The 18,501-nt window shown below is 51.8% G+C and overlaps 5 protein-coding genes across 5 annotated transcripts; all 5 read left to right on the top strand.

Moving 5' to 3' along the window:
• Nucleotides 1-1,152: 1,152 nt before the first annotated feature.
• PG998_009946 (uncharacterized protein) lies at nt 1,153-3,726 on the top strand (the record flags this gene model as incomplete). The annotated part of the gene is made up of 2 exons (XM_066876762.1): nt 1,153-1,953; nt 2,947-3,726. 2 exons carry the CDS (start codon nt 1,153-1,155, stop codon nt 3,724-3,726), a joined length of 1,581 nt encoding a protein of 526 aa, XP_066728918.1.
• A 1,112-nt stretch (nt 3,727-4,838) lies between these two features.
• PG998_009945 (ER to Golgi transporter) lies at nt 4,839-6,691 on the top strand (the record flags this gene model as incomplete). Its single annotated transcript, XM_066876761.1, has 2 exons — nt 4,839-5,297; nt 5,366-6,691. The coding sequence occupies 2 exons, from the start codon at nt 4,839-4,841 to the stop codon at nt 6,689-6,691; spliced, it is 1,785 nt and encodes a 594-aa protein (XP_066728917.1).
• Nucleotides 6,692-7,541: 850 nt separating this feature from the next.
• PG998_009944 (uncharacterized protein) lies at nt 7,542-9,405 on the top strand (the record flags this gene model as incomplete). Its single annotated transcript, XM_066876760.1, has 3 exons — nt 7,542-7,613; nt 7,674-8,718; nt 8,771-9,405. 3 exons carry the CDS (start codon nt 7,542-7,544, stop codon nt 9,403-9,405), a joined length of 1,752 nt encoding a protein of 583 aa, XP_066728916.1.
• Nucleotides 9,406-9,959: 554 nt separating this feature from the next.
• Nucleotides 9,960-13,221, top strand: PG998_009943 (spastin; the record flags this gene model as incomplete). Its single annotated transcript, XM_066876759.1, has 2 exons — nt 9,960-10,270; nt 10,347-13,221. The coding sequence occupies 2 exons, from the start codon at nt 9,960-9,962 to the stop codon at nt 13,219-13,221; spliced, it is 3,186 nt and encodes a 1,061-aa protein (XP_066728915.1).
• Nucleotides 13,222-13,774: 553 nt separating this feature from the next.
• Nucleotides 13,775-15,250, top strand: PG998_009942 (uncharacterized protein; the record flags this gene model as incomplete). Its single annotated transcript, XM_066876758.1, has 2 exons — nt 13,775-14,358; nt 14,536-15,250. 2 exons carry the CDS (start codon nt 13,775-13,777, stop codon nt 15,248-15,250), a joined length of 1,299 nt encoding a protein of 432 aa, XP_066728914.1.
• Nucleotides 15,251-18,501: the final 3,251 nt, after the last annotated feature.

The following is an 18,501-nucleotide window of genomic DNA, read 5'->3' as shown; positions in this document are numbered from 1 at the left end:
TGCCAATTGATGATGCCAATGCGTCCCCGGCCAAAATCGGAACGGAAGAAGCACAGCTTGGGGAAGGATCCTTTTCTTGTGGCCGGCCCACCTTCTTGGATTACACTGGAGGTGGGATGGACTTGACTGCCTTTTGTCTTTGCTTTTTTCAACAAATTTTGGCCCGACCCGAGAATGGCTGATGACATAACCAACCGGGGAACTTCACTACTCTCTTGACGCCACTGAATATTGTGCTGAGCATCATCACCGGGTTCATTTCAACTTCATTGTCCAATTGTACACTTTATCTGGAATTGTATTAGAACTCGGTTTGCATATTGACATTTTCAATCAGAAAAGATGACGTTCAAGTAGATCGCTTATTGATCTCCTGTGCAGACATACATTGACATCAACGTCTAACCAGCCGCCACTACCGACAGCTATTTGAACCAGGCCCAACCTCTCTTCTCTTCTCGGCGTAAAAAGTCCTTAGAGAAGCATGTAAGGCACAGACATGCTATACTACTTGGGATTTTCATCCTGCCACGACAGGTAACAGTCAACAGTGTCGTTACACCAGCCATTTTTCTTGCTTACATAATTCAAATGCAAGCTTCTGCTCCAGTCTTGTTATAAGCCGTGACTGCAATATTATACATGTTCCCGTGTATAATAGGTTCTGATTTGGAATTGACCAATGCAACACTTCTGAACCCTTATTGTGAGCAATATCACTCTTGTGATTTTATGAAGGCAAGTTCAACGGTTATTGTTGAAGAAAAAAAAGAACAATACCAAAATTCTCGATTCAATGTAAAGAAAACTCGATTGTCATATACCAATCCGTTGGCAATTTACGTATCTTAAATATCGAAATATCAAATGAACCCCAAATTGAAACCCCAGGAAGGAGCAAAGTACACTAACAAGGGCTAGGTACAACAATGTGTCATAATTGGCATATCTCCAGGCTTCAATACCCACAGCTGTCGCAATGCCACCTGCCTGTTGAGCTGAGAAGAGTCCCTTGATATGCATCTTTCCAGCTAACAAAGGTTGACCGGGCTTGTAGCAGTCCATCACAGCTGGTACTTGGCCTTTCATACACAATCTCTCATGGAAAGTTTCTTGTGACATCTTTGTTTGAGGAACAATATTTTGCCCATCATGGCTTCCAAAGTCTCGCCTCCTACCGAGATCCTCACAACATACCGACAATACAAACGAGACACCGAGTCAATTGCCGGTTGGCTCGCTGACAATGCGCTCAAGTGCGGTTTCAAGCTTGCAGGTGCGGCAACAGCTTCGGGCCCGCGGCTCAAAGGCAAAGCCCGCAAGCAAGCACAAGCATCGAGATCACAGCAAAGCCATACGGTCAAGGTCTCTGAACTCATCGGAATGGCAGACACGATCATCAAACATAAGCCAACACCTCATGTCCCCAAAGTGCTAGGCAGTTTGTTCCAACGCGCCATTGACGCAAGGCGTGACTGCTCACATTGGTATCAGCACCACGGAAATGGTGATAAATACAGCAACAGACGTCATCAACACTTCACCAACGTCCTTCAGGACGTTTGGGAGGCACTGCGTCCTTTCCAAGGATCCCAAACAAAGTGGACTGGGGCGGCCGAGCCCAACAAAAAGGAACGCAAAAATAACAACGACACAGCCTCGGATTATGTGAACAGGTTCGCTGGGCTTCAAGTGCAAAACATTTTGAGTCCTGATCTCGATGGTGCAGAGAAGTCAATCCCCAAGGTCTCATTGGAGCTTCCCAACATAGCCCCGGCCGTAATCGAAAAGGAAGAGGATGACATCGAGGCAGACTTCTTCTTTGCTATCTATTCCTTCCTTTGCGATGTGAAGAAGTTGCGTCGTACCGTACAACACTACTGGTCAGACTATGCATCTGGGAAGATGGAGCTTACTGTGGCTTCAATGCTTACCAACATTGTAATTATTTTGGTACGACGGGCGGAACAAGCCCTAGAGCTGTGTATTCAGCGGCCAAATGCATATCCCGCTTCACAATTCCCGGTATGGACATTCCCAATACTCTTTATGTGTAGACAGCATCAGCCTTCATCAGAAACCCGAGCGATTGGAATTCAGGACTTCGTTCGCCCTCCCAGATGGCCAGCGGATGATTTGAATGAAAATGCTAGTCTCTCTATGTGGCCAGTATACAACTCGGTGAAGTCTGTATTATCAGACTTTGATGAAAAAGACGACCCTGGACCGCGCTGCAAGGCCATTTCTGCCGGGAATACATGGCTGCTTGCCCCTTGCGAATTTAAGGACTCCGAAAAAGCGGTTCTCTTACGCCTACGAGAATTGCTGCCCAGTTTTCGGCTCACTGCTGTTGTCAAGATCTCAAGTAGTCTTGGGAAAGATGAGATCTCTCTTGGGATCAGCAAGATCTTTCAGTCCAGGACTTTACCAATCTGGGCTATCTTTGGTATTCAAGTCCTTATTGATACACAGGACATATTGAAGGATGCGACCTCTAGCTTAAAGCCACTTGAAGAGCTGCAATCCCACACGTTCGGCATGCTGGGTTCTAAGAAGTTATTCGAGCGTGAGAATAATCCTTTTGGCAAGGCTGCTAAGGATCATCCGTGCTCCAAACTTTGGGTGAATGACGGGTTGGAAGACCTGAGATACATCGCTTTGGACGATGGCCTTCGAAGTTACGTTCGCACGATGTTGGTTACAGCTGAAGAACCCAAACACATCATCACTAGCCTGGATTGTATGCAGGAGGACTATTACTACCTCAGGAACCATCCGCTTCACTGTGGTTTGCTAAAGTATTGTTCGATTGTCTCGTCCCATTGCGCAGGCATTTGTTTTGAGAAACAATGGCAAGGACTAGCATCTTTGGTCCATGTTTACGCAGCCTGTCGACGAGTGCACCCCAACGATCCGGTTTGGCCAGACATGGAACTGTTCCTGCAGAACCAAAATGTTAATCATCTCTTCATTGGTGGAATTCCTAAATCTTCCTCCGAAGCCTTTAGGAAGTTGAACCTCGCATTCGGAATGCGGGACACAGACAGATATGCCCAGGTGCGATTGGTGTCGAATCCCAATCCTTTGCAAGCCGTCCTCAAAGACTGGATCCATGGCATCAAGGCAGACAACGCCGAGGTGTGGTTGCTGGAGCTGATGGCGGTTGTGTATGATCCAAAGATCTTCAGGGAGACGGCTCGGCGAGCTGGCATATCTGCTACAGAGATAGAGTCCCAGCTCGCACAGTGGTCTAATGCCGGGTCAGATCCAGCCCAATTCCTCGAAGTCCTGTCGTTTTATCTTACGACTAATACCGATATGTACTTCGAGTGGCATCAAATGCATGCTTGTGCCGAAGCCATCTGGCGCAACCTCAACAATGCCATCTACAATAAAAGAAGGAAGCGTTATGATTGTGCTCCGATAGTGGCGTTCGAGACCCTGAAGGAGGCCGAACTTGCTGAAGAGACCGCAGCCGATGCCCACCTTCTGAACAATGCTTGGGAGAGTATCAAGGAGCTGTGCGAGAAAGGTCTGGGAGACGCATGCATTGAGGGTCTAGTCAAGAAGGCTGGTATGGATGAGATGCTCCGTCCATGTATATACGTAGCAAAGAAGCTAGACGTGCTATACATGAACTGGGCTCAAGAGCGGAAGAGCAGTTTTGCCTACAAGAAGCTTGCTACGATAGCTGCAAAAAACGCCGCTGCGGGAGCACAGTGGTAAAAAGAACATCTTTGGGCATTGCACTTCGGGATAAGTGTACGGCACGAGGTTATCGGTGAATTAAGCTATGACAGTTGGTAGAATGCGATGAAAAGTAGAGTACCAGGAACAGCATAGCTTGTCATAATCACTGCCAATCGCAAAGCCATACGTACCTATATACTGAATTGAGGCGATCCGGCAAACGATAAGTCAAGTAGAGAGGCCCAGCCACGATGACGAGTATACAATACTGATAGTTCAGTTATTCGAGTATAGTAAGGAAAATGATGGACGAACGCATGCTTTACGAGCCTCTTAACCTTAATTCCGTGTCTTGGACTCTCTTGGTCCTCAAACGCATCCTGGCCGTAGCAGAATGTCTCCTAATCTCTGGACCAGGTGGGGGGTTTCAAGTCTGGCAAACCAGTGCCAGGCGCTGTCAGGCGAGTCAGGGGCATTTTTGGGCGTTCTGCAGGGGTTCGATATGGGTAACGACGCTAAAAGTTGAGGCTAGAGCAAACCAGCAGTGCGCGATGCGAGATTTCAATTGCAACCACTTGGTTAGCGAATCAGGTTGCAAGCGTGGCAGGGCAGTGGGACGTTGGCACGATTGGTACGGGCTGTTGGGGGAGGCTTGGAGGGTTCGCGCGGCAGAAGAGGGACGTACAGTCCGCTAAAAGCTTGAAAGGAAGGCCGCGAGGGTTCGTGTTTTCGGGACCAAGCGAACCACCCAATTCGATCGTCGATTGGCTGTGGTGGCAATCGGTAGTCCATTTTTGCCGGACACGCTCATCTGCCTTATCTGTACCTACATTATCTCCACCTACAGCCAATACAACACGACATACCTCCCCAAAGACGAACCACCATCGCATCGGCGGCCGTTCCATTATTTACAGCATCTTCGACTCTGACTCTGGTAGCGGTTTCTCCACCAAGCGGCACATCATCATCACCATCATATCTGCTATTTTGGGGAAAATGGCGCAGTGAAAGGAGAGTAAAGTGCCACCCTTTTGGAAGGCTTGTCGCAATCGCCATCCAATCCTCCACCCCTTGAGCTTCCTTGCGAAGTTCTGTCGCTCGTTACCACCAACATCCACATGTCTCACCAGACTACGACCACCGTGATGCCTCACTCTACGACGTCCGGCTCCTTTTCTCGGGACCAATCCGTGTCGCGCGCCAGCGCCAAGTCGGCCGGCCCCGACAGCAATAACGACTCCGGGCTCGAGAAGTTTCCCGACCACATCGACTCGCCCCTGTACAACAACGGCTCGGGCACGTCGGCCAGCCCCATCCCCGGCCTGAACATATACTCGAACGGCATCAACGGCACGACGACACAGCCGCCCTCGGGTGACCGGTGGTTGCCCAAGCGGGAGCCTCGCAAATCGATAAAATGGGGACAGCTAGGGCCACCGCCCGCCGCCAGCAGCGCCGCGTACGGCCTGGGCCAGACACGACAAACGAGACAGAAGAGCATCAGCGAGGCCTTCCGCGGTATCCGGAATAGGAACGGGAGCGTCAGCCAGAATGCCCAAGACCTGGCCGGCGCCCTGCGCGCGCCGCTCTCTTACAAACTCATCGTACGTCATCACGCCAGCTTCGTGGCAGTCACCCCCAAGACACGCAACACTAACGTTGGGCGTTGCAGATCCTATGCATCATGTGGTACATGTCTTCTGCCTTGACAAACACCTCCTCAAAGTCGATATTGAACGCTTTCGACAAGCCGGCGACCTTGACGCTCATTCAATTCTTCTTGGTGGCGTTTTACTGCCTCAGCTCGTCATACCTGGCCTCCGTCTTCCCGTCGCTGCGCACCTCGATACCGGCCCTGAAGTACCCGATCCGCAAACCTTCTCGCGATGTCGTTATGACTACGCTTCCCCTGGCCGCCTTCCAGATTAGCGGCCATCTGTTGAGCGCTGCGGCAACATCCAAGATCCCCGTGTCTCTAGTACACACTGTTAAGGGCCTTTCGCCCTTGTTTACGGTTTTCGCATATCGATTCATTTTCGATATTCGATACCCCAGAGCGACATACTATTCGCTTATACCTTTGACCATGGGAGTTATGCTTGCCTGCTCTGGCAAGCATAAGTTTGGCGGCGAACTACTTGGTCTTCTGTACGCATTCTTGGCGACGATCATTTTTGTGACACAGAACATCTTTTCCAAGAGACTGTTCAACGAGGCCTCGAAGGCCGAAGCGGATGGACAGTCGGCAAAGACTCGAAAGCTGGATAAGCTTAACCTCCTTTGCTACTCTTCGGGCATGGCCTTTGTGCTCACGATGCCTATTTGGTTCTGGAGCGAGGGCACCGGACTGATTGGCGACTTTTTCGCTGATGGCTCCCTGGATTTGACCGAGAAGCCCAACACCATGGACCACGGCCGTTTGTTCTTGGAGTTCCTGTTCAACGGAACGTTCCATTTTGGACAGAATATATTGGCATTTGTACTGCTATCACTTGTGTCACCTGTCACCTACTCGGTGGCGTCGCTCCTGAAGCGCGTCTTCGTTATCGTCGTGGCCATCATCTGGTTCCGCAACTCGACTACCAACCTGCAGGCTGTCGGCATCGGCCTGACTTTCCTCGGCCTGTACTTGTACGACCGCTCTAGTGAGAGCAACAAGGCCGATCGTCGGGCACGCATGCTGAGCCAGAGCGGGGAGAAAGACCGACCTCTCTTGCCCCTCAACACCAAGGGCTCGTCGTTGGCCACGGCCACCCAAGGGACGATGTATGAAAGCCCCGCGGCCATCGCCAACGGACACAGCCCGTACCCCTATACCAACGGGCACTCGGCACTGAGTAACGGCACCGGCGACGATTCTAAGAAGAGCGATGGCCCGCCGGCAGGAAGCCGCCAGCGGGGGAGCAGTAATGCTGCTTGGTTGCCGCGCGGGACTCGGCAGGAAGACACGTGGAGGTTTGGGGACAGCATGCAGCAGCAGCAGATGAAGGTGAACTAACGTGTTGTACGCATTGTATGTGGATGTGAGATATTGTTTTTGTTCGTTTTATTTGAAGGGCTTTTCTCCCATCATACTTTTTGATGGATAACCAGGAGAAGAGACGTCTCTTCCTGTTTCATTACCAGGCGAAGTACGAAAAAGAGACGGAGAGGCATATACATAGAGACTATCATCTCGCCTTGAAAATCTCTCAGCGGCAGCAGCAACATCGGCAAGGAGGAAGCTTGGCTGTACTGGTTATGATGTTGCAGCATGCATTTGAAACGATGGGAACACATTTAGACACGGGATCATGAAATGAGCATTTTTCAGGGAGTTTTCTCGAACGAACGAACGGAAATTCACTTTGAAAGAAGAAAAACTACATTTTGTTTACACTAGGTACATTAGACACGGCGCCAATACCACTGGGGATGAAGAATAAACGAATTTGTGTATTATCTACATGTGTTAGTACTATTGATCAGTCTCCGGCTGGTTGTTTGGAGAGGGCTTCATGATGCTGGTGGGTGGGTGTCAGGTTGATCAACGTACATAAGATAGTGCCAGGGACGAGCACCGACTCCACTAACTTCCACTGGCTCGTTCCACTAAACGCAGTCAATCGTGGCGTGGGCCTGCCGAGCTTTCAGCCTCATTGACCTGGCAACTTTACTGTAACTTCACTTTTCTTCGAGCGCGTGCCATTGTCATCAGCCTCGTCTACGACCAACGCGCATCAACGTCGCGAAATCTTCCGCTCTTTCTGTCCGCGCACTTTGGGTCGTCGCATTCTCGCGCTGGCCATATAATACTATCTGCATCCTAAGTTGCGTTTCAGGTGGTGAGCTCTACAATCATCGCAAAGATGGCGCCTCAAATGACCAAGAACGCAAAGCGACGAGCCAAGAAGAAGGCTGAGAAGGCCTCCAAGCCTGAGGTATGTAACTCTGCTCATGCATCGCCATGCACCTCATTGCGCACCACTAACTCGACCCAGGAACCCGCGCAGGTCGATCAGTCATCCGAAGCTCAGCAAGATGGCGTCGCCGCTGAGAAGCCGACAGAAAACGGCGGCGAGACGACGAACGGCGCATCCGAGCTGGAAGTGAAGAAGGACGACGCGACGGCCGCCAAGTCTCAACAGCCTGATGGCCCAATAGTGGAAAAGTTCGATTTCGACGATGAGGACCCGGCCTTCGCCATGTACAAGCACGTCTTCACCAAGTTCGGCGTGTCGGATGACGATGAAATTGCCAAGGAAGCCAATGCCGGCAACCAAGGCGAGGTGTTCTTTGGCGACGATGACGATATTCCCGACGAAGAGGACGAGGCTGCGAACCCGCACAAGATGTCCAAGAAGAAGCGCAAGATGCTAAATAAACTCTCGATTGCTGAGCTGAAGGCCCTGGTGACGAAGCCCGAAGTGGTGGAATGGCATGACACATCATCTACAGACCCTCGACTGTTAGTTCAGATCAAGGCGCAACGGAATGTCGTCCCCGTACCGCCGCATTGGTCCCTCAAGCGCGAGTATTTGTCTTCGAAGAGAGGTATCGAGAAGGCGGCCTTCAAGCTACCCAAGTTCATTGCCGATACGGGAATTACTGAGATGCGAGATGCAGTCTTGGAGAAGCAAGCGGAACAGACCCTCAAGCAGAAACAGCGAGAGCGCGTGCAGCCAAAGATGGGCAAGCTCGATATCGATTATCAGAAGCTCTACGATGCCTTCTTCAGGTTTCAGGAGAAGCCAAACCTTACGCGATTCGGGGAGGTATACTACGAGGGCAAGGAGTACGAGACCAAAGGCAGCCACGCTCGGCCGGGTGAGTTGACGGACACCCTTAAGGAGGCCCTCAGCATACCCCCCGGAGCTCCGCCGCCATGGCTCATTAACCAGCAACGCTTCGGCCCGCCCCCATCATATCCTTCGCTACGCATTCCTGGCCTCAACGCCCCCATCCCAGCAGGCGCGCAATGGGGTTTCCAGCCTGGATGCTATGGCAAGCCTCCCGTGGACGAATACAACCGACCTCTATTTGGTGGTGATATTTTTTGGTATCATGCAGCCTACGCAAGCGGCTCCTCCGTCTGGAGAGCCTGTGGAGCGCACCCTTTGGGGCGAGCTGCAGCCTCCTGAGGAAGAGTCCGAGGAGGAGGAAGACGAAGACGAGGAGGATGAGGATGAGGACGAAGATGCGGATGGAGCGGGTCTTCAAACACCTTCTGGAATCGAAACCTCTGCTGGGCTCGCCAGCAGCGTCCCCACAGAATATGGCACCCAAACCGAATCAGTGGCGGGTGAGATGGACCTCCGGAAGAACAGGCGCGGTTATGAGACCGAGGAGAGCACACATCCCCGCTCGGCCTACACAGTCATCCCCGAGCGCCAAGCCCGCGCCGAAGGTTTCTTCGGCAGCGACCGTACCTACGATCTCAGCAAGAGCAATGCGCACGGTGATATGCGGGTTCTCGGTCAAGATGACGATAGGGGCCAGAAGCGCAAGAAGCCCGGCGATATCGACGTCGCCCTGGATCCCGAAGCCCTGGCCGAGGGTGGCCTGGGCAAGGACGAGCTGAAGCGGCGCTACGAGGAGGGACGTCGTGACGAGGGTCCTGGCGCGCAGTGGAGGCGGGAGGAAGGGCTCGACGAGATGATCGCCAACGAGAGCCGGAAGAGGCTCAAGAGGGACGAGGAGAAACGAGACGAGCGGAAGAAGTACAAGTTTTAAAGAATGTGTGCCACGTTTCCAAGAGGCGGCTAGGAGGAGGGCGTTGCTGTGCCAATTGTATTATCAGGCGAGTATTTCAGCTGGTGTATAAAATTTACCATAATCACGACATGCTCAGCTTTTCTCTCCCGTATATCTCACCCGTGAGGTGGCACTTTTGCGCCGGTACCGTACTCAGGGGTTCGGTTATCCAAAGCACCAAATCGGGCATATTCCAGCCCTACTTCTATGTGGGATACCTGTTATAGGCTTCTGTTACGCACAATGACTTGGTGCCCAATGCAATGGAAGGTGCATTCTGATAAAAATGGAATAAATGCAGAATGCCGCCAATGACTTGATATTATGTATATTATGTATAGGAGAATCCAGAATAGCCTTAGTTTGTACCATGATGTGATCGGCCATCCGTTGGTGTGGTTCTGACTGACGCAAGCCATGATGACTGCACGGGCCACATCCAACGACCGCCACTCCAGCAGCGTATTTTCCATCCCGTCCATCCTCAGCAAAGGAATGCGTTCGTCTGCTCTCGGGCATCAATCAACTTACGAATGTATGCGATACGCGCCTTACGGTCGGTGGCACGTTATGCACCCAGGCATACGCACATAGCGACTGCCCCCGCCCGCCGATGGCTGCACGCGTCCACATCCCTCCGAGCTGCTCCTCCTCCCGCCGCGCCGCCGGCCGGTGACCCAAACAAGCCCGACAACGACGACGGCAGCAACTCCAACAAGGACGGCGCAGCGAGCACGGACGAGAACATTTTCGGCGAGAATGGTCTCAATAGCAATGGCAGCAGCGGCGGCGAGACGCAGGGCGGCCGACAGCGGCGGCGCATTAACGGCGCCGCTACCAGGGGGTCGCAGGCGTGTGACGGAGGAGCTACCGACGCTCATGCTCCCCGAGGACTTTCAGAAGACCCACGTATACCGTAGTGGCGATGCACATGAGTCCCCCTTCGCCCTCCAGCTGCCGCAGCAGGAGCAGGAGCAGGAGCAGCAACAGGATCCGCGAGAGCATGCGCGGCAGCATGCCCTGTTACTTGTCAAGGGCCTGATCAAGAATTCGCTCTCGAAGGATGTTCCCGATAGTAGACTGAGAGAAATTGCTTCACACGAAGAGGATGTGTCACTTTTCCTAAAATCTACGGAGAATGCCTACAGAGAGAATCTCAAGTCTCAGCCTCGCGACGTGGCGGCGGCAGGTTCGGAACAAGAAGGGCAGGATTCGTCTGCCCCTACGACGAGCGATGAGCCACTTGAGGCTACACCCAAGACTTCTGTTCCTGCGCGCTCGAAGCGCTTGCTGATTGCTTTATTTATGGCTCTGACTGAGGCTCGTAAAGCTCGAACACCTAAAGTAGACACCGAGTCCACAGAGAGTTCGGCCGACAATGGAGCAGATGTGCAAAAGCCTGATCTGTGCTCTAGGTGGTTGTCTAGGCTGTCCGAAGCAGAACTATATAAGACTGCCGCACTGATAGAGGTGATATGTCAAAGCTCTGGAAGCTCCGGAAGCACCAAGTCGACCCCCAGACGCACGACCCTCAAACGCACGGCGATACTCAACATTATGGATTCTGGTATAGCCTATGGGCCGTACTTAGGTCTCGGCGGGTTACATCATCAGGGACTTCAAGAGGTTGTCTCTTCCATCCGAGCAGAGCTTGCATTGGCATGCCCCAAGTCTATCAAATCGACCGATGTCCGACGGCCCGTCACAATATTGGATTTCCCCTATTACCGCGGCTCGTCGTGGCCACGACATGTCCTCAACGACGTGGCCAATGAAGTTGGTGCGAATGTGCTGCACCTCACGGCCCAGGACCTGGGACACGTGGTGGGTCCTTACCTCGGACAGGACATCTCACGAGCAGCGGGTTCATGCTCGCTACTCCCCTACCACGCAGCATCACAGAGTGGAAGACTACGGAAACAAAAGCAAGAAAGCGAGGAGAGGGAGGGCGAGAGCCAATCACCCATGGGATTATTCATCGTCGACACCATAGATAAGTCAAAACGAGACACCAAGAAATCTCAGTCATTACTGGAAGGGCTTTTCGGTGGCGTCGGTGGCGTCGGTGTTTCTAACCGAGAGAAATCGGACGACATGTGGGAGGACCTCAAATTAAACACCGCACTCGAGCAGTTGATCATCGCCGCCGAGTCTGATGCCGACAAACAAAAACCTCTGATCGTCCATATCCACGACTACAACGCTTTAAGCCTTGCTTCCCACGTTATGCTCAACAAACTTCGCAAGACTATTGATACCCTCTGGTCGGAAGGCCGTAATATTATCCTGGTTGGGAGTTGCTCCAGCCAGAACGTTCCCTGGCCCTACCTACAGGCATTGAAGCACCACGGCCTAGTGGAACATGTTATCACACTTCACGCATCAAGAAAAGACAAGACAGGCTTCCTCGAAGACGAGCAGAATGACTTCCTGGAAGAAAACACCACTAACATCAAGGCCACGCTTCACTCACTCCTAACACCGAGTGACAACGGCGATATGCCAGAAATACGATTCAACATGCAGTTGATAGAAGATGCAGAACTACGGGCATCGTTCTGCGATGCGGTGTTACCATTTGTGGAGGTTTATCGGATATGTAAGGCTATGATTGGTGGTCAGGACAAATTGATGGCTGCCTTCGACCAACCTTTACTGGAAGCAGCCCTTCGTCTTGTTCAGAGTATAAACGAGGGTGAGGCCGGAGTAACCAAGACCGAGCAGATGCCAGATCGCGAAGGTGACTCTTCAAGGGATATGTTCACCTCCCATCCCAGGGGCGCCGTGGACCCTCGCCGCGAAAACCACGAGGAACGGCTGTTGTCGGGGCTTGTGAACGCCGATAACATCAAGACGACGTTCAATGATATCCATGTCCCCAAGGAAACCATCGCGTCGGTCAGAATGCTTACCCAGTTGTCTCTGCAGAGACCTGAAGCCTTCTCCTATGGAGTGCTGTCGACCGACAGGATTCCCGGCTGTCTACTGTACGGCCCGCCAGGTACAGGCAAGACGCTCCTCGCCAAGGCTGTCGCCAAGGAGAGTGGAGCGAACATGATCGAAGTTAGCGCTGCCACCATCAACAACCTGTATGTTGGTGAAAGTGAGAAGAATGTGCGTGCACTCTTTTCGCTGGCCAGGAAGAAGGAGCCCATGATCATCTTCATTGACGAGGCCGATGCCCTGCTCGGAGCGCGAGGCCAGCGTCCCGGTGGCGGCGACCGGAGAGTGGTCATGAACCAGTTCCTCCGCGAATGGGACGGCATGGACGCCATGAAGGCCTTCATCATGGTGGCCACGAACCGGCCTTTTGACCTGGACGACGCCATACTGCGACGCCTACCGCGGAAGCTGCTCGTGGACCTACCTCTGGAAAGCGACCGGGCCGCGATCCTGCGGATCCACCTCAAGGGCGAGACGCTCGACGACAGCGTATCCATAGAGGAGCTGGCCAAGCAGACGCCGCTCTACTCGGGCTCCGACCTGAAGAACGTCTGCGTCGCCGCGGCCATGTCGGCGGTCAAGGAGGAGCTCGACGCGTCCGACAAGCACACAGGCCCCGAGCCGTACGTGTGGGCGGAGAAGCGCGTGCTGAGCCGCCGCCACTTCGACAAGGGCCTCGCCGAGATCAGCGCCAGCGTCAGCGAGGACATGGCCACGATGAACGCCATCCGCAAGTTCGACGAGCGGTACGGCGACAACAAGTCCAAGAGAAAGAGGAAGGGCATGGGCTTCGGGGTCCTCCCGGAAGCGACCGACTCTCACGAGGCGCGGGTCCGTGGCGCCAACCAGTGAGGGGGTTTTGGGTATGGTGCATATGGGCATGTTGATGTACTCATGTAGGAGAAATAGCGCTCGAAGATATTTTCTGTACATTATTATGGCTTGTATAACAACAGCCGGGACATGGTGCATGTACACTTTGTTTCAACAATTAAGCGGTCAGGCTATGACGGTGCAGTCTGTCGAAAAAAGTAGACAGGGGTTTACATAGAAATAGGGCGTTGCTTCCTGCAGCTCGAACGCCACGCCATACAAATAGGGCGGCGTCAGCAGAAGCGTTCCGGATTAGCCAATCAACATATAATGATTCTGCAAGAAATCACACCCACCGTCACGAAGCATGTACCTCTCGTTAGTCTACGTTATTGCTCAGACTCGACTTCATCGCAGAAATGAGAAATAGACTGCAGCCCCCCTTCCCCATTCCATGCCCCCTACAGCACTCGACATCACCAAACCGTCCCCCAAGCTGTGTTTCAACCTTTCATTTCAGCCAATCCGATCTTCCCCTTACTTTGATCCACTTTCTCTCTTAACGTCAGCTACATCTTCTGCCTCACCGACCATGTCTGACTACTTGCACAATCTCGACTTTGACGCCCTGCTCGAAATTGACAATCACCCTATCGCCCATGTGCCCTATCCTGCCACTGGCCAAGCCAACGCAACCGATGGACCCCTTGAGGTCGATGGGTCAATTTCCCCCTGGGTCTTCGCTGACCCATTGATCCAGCCCACTTCCAGTCAAGTTCCCAACGGCAATCATACCGAGGGCTTTGACTCGTACGGGACAGCCAATATGGCACAATCCGCTTGGAACACCGACACTGGTATATGCGGGAGTCAGCCAGTTCTCAACCAGTTCGCCGCTCCTATCACCCAGTACGAGGGGTTCGACTTTGGCAACCTTGTCTTTGATGCTGATGCTGATGGCATGATGCTATCCAGCAACATCAACTCATCTGCCGCGGGAGGTGACCTTGGGATGCCTTGGCCAAACTACGAATCCCCTCTGCCCGCCAATAGCACCCGGCCGAGTTTCACACCGGATAACACCATTGACACCACCAACAATTTCGTTGGCCAGCAGCAGACGCTCGACGAGTCTTTGCTGCAGTCTCATGCAGGCTTCAACGCCACCGCCGATCAGTGAGACTTTTTTTTTACATCATGCTAACAAAAAGGGGTGTCAGGACGACTTTTTGGACCGAAACACAAGACTGGAGGGGTTGGCCAAACCACCAGTAGCCAACCGCAAAAACCGAGCGCAACCAATGGCAAGATGCAAGCTGGTCCTTCTCACCCAAAATATCTGCATCGATGCAGCATATGCGACTACTCTACCAATTGGGATCGGGAATTAGACTGGCATGCACAGCACGCTAATCACCCTTTCTTATGCAAGATACCAGACTGTGCAGCATCTTTCTTCGTCAAAAGATATCTGGACGCTCACGAAGCCCATGCCCATATCCATGCACCTGGGCACTCGCAGATTGAGCCTCACGGAGGGCTCACTTGTGCCGAGTGTGGCCAGGTTTTCAAAAACCGCAATCAACAACAGTTGCATGCCAATGTCAGCCAGCATAGTCCCTTCCTCTGTGCGTGTGGTGCTACGTTTTCTAGGTTGGATGTGCTATATCGCCACTTGGAAAGCCACGCGAAGGATCTTCCCAAGTTTCCTTGCAAAATCTGCAAGCGCTACCGGGGTAAGGATGGATTTCGACGTCGCGACCACCTGGTTCAGCATCTTCGTGGTTATCACAAGTTCGATAACGAGGATATCAGCAAAGCCTGCCCAAGTACCAAATTCCTTCGTCAGCGCCGGTTTTCAATTTGCCCGCATACCGGATGTGGGTTTTCCCGTGACGACTCCTTCCATAGTCTCCCTTGGTCGGATCAGCTGGCGCAAAGGCCGTTCGCGAGTCTTGCAGCTTTCACTAAGCATATGAGGGATGTTCACGAAGAGACACCCTTCCCTTGCAGTGTGGAGGGCTGCGACAAAGTCCGGGCCAAGGGCTATACCAGGGAAAAGACCTGATGAAGCATCGTGCAGCGAAACACCCCGATGCCCCTGAGTACAGCCCAGAGCCACGTCCCATGCACCCTTGTAGGAATGAGGGTTGTAATAAAATCTTTACATCTGACACCGGGCGTTTCGATCACGAGTTCTCGGTTCATTGGTCTCGCGAGGAAAGGTGGGCATACGAGAGAACATGACTGACAGCCAGGACACTGATGGCTGGTAGCTTTGAGCGCATGCAAAATATCGAAATCCGGTGACCCACACCCTAATGGTACTAATGCTGGATGCTTGTTGGTGGCTGGAAGATTTCGGGGGCTCAAGTGATCTAGATACTGACTTGGATCGATTGATGGAGAAGGCAATGACCTACAGGACGTTCATTCAATTTTTAACTCATCTTTCCTTTGTTGCATATTTCCTCAACACCAGGCTTCTGCTTCAAGGCACCGAGTCAACCGCATGCCGCCGCTCGCTTCAATCCAACTTATTTAGCTTACCTTAACATTTTACCATTTGGAATTACACTTCTTTGTTAACTCTGACGTCCACCTTTTTCTCCATTCCATTTGTCCTGTTCTACAGTCATGCTCGTCCAGTGCTCGAAGCTACTGCCTTGACGTATTTTCGCTCTCCCTGTTGAACAGTGATTTAATATCAAGTAGTTTCTTCCTCGATCCAACTGAGAACCTACTGCAAAGCAACTCTCATCGGGATATTTGGCTCCCATATGCCACCGTTGGCTTAGCCCGGGTCTCTGAGCAAGCACTTATTCTGAACATCACGCACACAGCGAGTCCAAACAATCTTGAAATGCCAAACCAATTCGGGTCTTTTTCTTGCTTTCTACCAGTCTAGGGAAGGCATGAGAGTGATATATGTGATTCGAGTACAGGGCATAAAGCAACAAAGAACTGTTAAAACGTTTGCTGCGGACGAACATGTACAATTATATAATATCAAAACACAAACGACAATATGTTATGCTCAAATAAGCTTGTTTCTACATATTTCGAGGAACGCGATTGTTGACACTGCTAAACCCTGTCCAAACAAGACATTGTTTGAGTCGGTCTGCCGTCCTTTGCGTCCCATATCTATGCAAACGTCTACTCACTGCCTCTTGTTTTCGGAAGTTATCCCAGCATAGTTGTATCATTATCAAGCCCGGAATGCTCCATAGACAGATAACAGGGTGAGTCGGATGCAGCTGGAAGATGAAAACAACATAAGATATCCGTTCCAGACTCTGGGCCGTGGGTTCTAAATCTTTATTATCTTAATCTTTGAGTCCACGCTCCTGGGAACATGATATATACAATAAGTTCTTTGGAATGGACGAGGAGGCAGGTTCCTATCCTAAATTACAGCTTGATCTCTCGTCGACTAAGCTAGTAACGTGTGATACCTCTTCTCTTGCCCATAGACGTACTTTTCTTGAGTGGCTAGTGTAGTGTGCGATTATTGATATATATGCTCACGTATCAATATGACATCGGGAAGCAAGTATTTCACTTCCCAAGCAGAATTGGTGTGATGCTGAAAGTCAATAAGCAAGCCCAAAATCTATTTGAGTTCTCACCTCTATAGTTGTTTTTGTTTTTACAAATCCCGGTGAATTATACCTACAACTCAATCTCGGCTCGGATGACAACTTGAAAAGAGCCCAACTTGAGTCTGGAAACTCCAAGATGGTTGCTTGCCAAACCTATTAGCACAAGAAGCCCTTTGCAGCTTGTCGGATTTTGACAAGTTTTCGCAGTAGGCAAGAAACGATTGCTGTACGTTAACTCTGGCCAGGAAATGACCCCCAAGTCTCTATTTGATTTGGAATGACAGTGAAACTAAGTTCAAATGAAATGAAAAGTTTACAATCAGAAAGATGTTGTTCTCTGCGGGAAACACCCGGGGTCAAAGGCGTTGTATGTGGTATTTGACTTACACACCAACGGGCGGCCTTGATCCAAGCCCATGATGTCTTTGCAGTCGTCCTGATATGAGACACCTACGTCTCCAGGGCTTCGATGGCGTTGCTACTGCCATCTTTCGGGCGCGGACCTTAGCGGAACGGGGCCGCCACATTCTCCAATATGCCATTACCTAGGCCGGTGTCCCGGGAGGGTCAGCGGCAAGATGTCTATCTTCACTACCGATGTCAGTATTCCCCGGACCGAATCGTCCCATCTACCAAGCCAGAGCATGAGCAGCAATAGATAAGCCCTATTTCCTCGTTGTGAGTTGGATGAACGCCATGGCGATGGGGAATCCCTCTTACGCACTCTCTGCCAAGACGAGTTTGCTTATAACACGGACTCCCATGCCCCGCCCCGTATTACTGTCTTTTTGTTGATCTCACTATGCTCTATCTTCGTCTTCTCGCGCGCATCGAATCTCCCACATTGATCAACATCTCACCTGCCGGCAATGAATACTTAGTTCTCCGGCAGCCATCCACACCCCCGGAGCAGGAACGACCCTCCCCCACCCGCCGAATTGGCCGAAGCCACACGTCACGAGTTTCATTACCGGCAATCGCCGGCACCTGGGGAAAAAAGATCGCTGGCAAGTTTGGGTATTCTGGGTTGGTGTTCTTCTGTCTTTCTCTCTCGCACTCGTCTTACTTCAAGCCCCACTAATTGACCCAATTCCTCCTTGGCTCAGGCCGTGTTGCCAATCAACGAACCGATCCATCACTTACACGCGCAGTGAAGCCGCAACTGCCATCTCCGAGCTTCGTCGTCTTCCCGCCTGACTGGGGTTCCATCGTATTCTCAGTAATACAAAATCACGAATTTGAGTCTCTTACGGCAGATCTTGGCCTCACAAGGATTTTTACCCTCTAGCCGACAATCCCTGAGTACTCGACACGGTTTCAAGGGTCTGCTGAGACAGAGAAAGAACCCCGCATTCGAACCGGAAATTCAATGCATTCCATTTCGCTGCCTATATGCCTAAGGTATGCTTTCTACGAAATGGTTTGTAGGTGCCTTCTCATGCCAGCACACATGTTATTATTGACATTTAGTCTCGCGTGTCTCTCCTGGTTGTACACACACCGCATTCTACACGGGCGCGGTAGTAGTAGTGGCAGTGGGAGCAGTGGCTGTGGAAATAGTAGTAGTAGTAGTCGCGGTACCAGCAGCAGCAGCATCTGCATTTACAGCAGCAGCAACAGAACTGTCTGTCGTCGCCGCTGGGGCAATGGCTTCCATCGGCACCGCCACCGCCGCCTCTTTCGTCTCTTTCTCTTTATCATAACACTCATTGCA

This window comes from Apiospora kogelbergensis, assembly GCF_038363985.1.
Source record: "Apiospora kogelbergensis strain CBS 113332 chromosome Unknown utg000006l_segment0_segment0, whole genome shotgun sequence".
NCBI lineage: Eukaryota > Fungi > Ascomycota > Sordariomycetes > Amphisphaeriales > Apiosporaceae > Apiospora > Apiospora kogelbergensis.
Note: the sequence above shows the minus strand (reverse complement) of the source record. Positions and strands in the feature narration are given on the sequence as shown.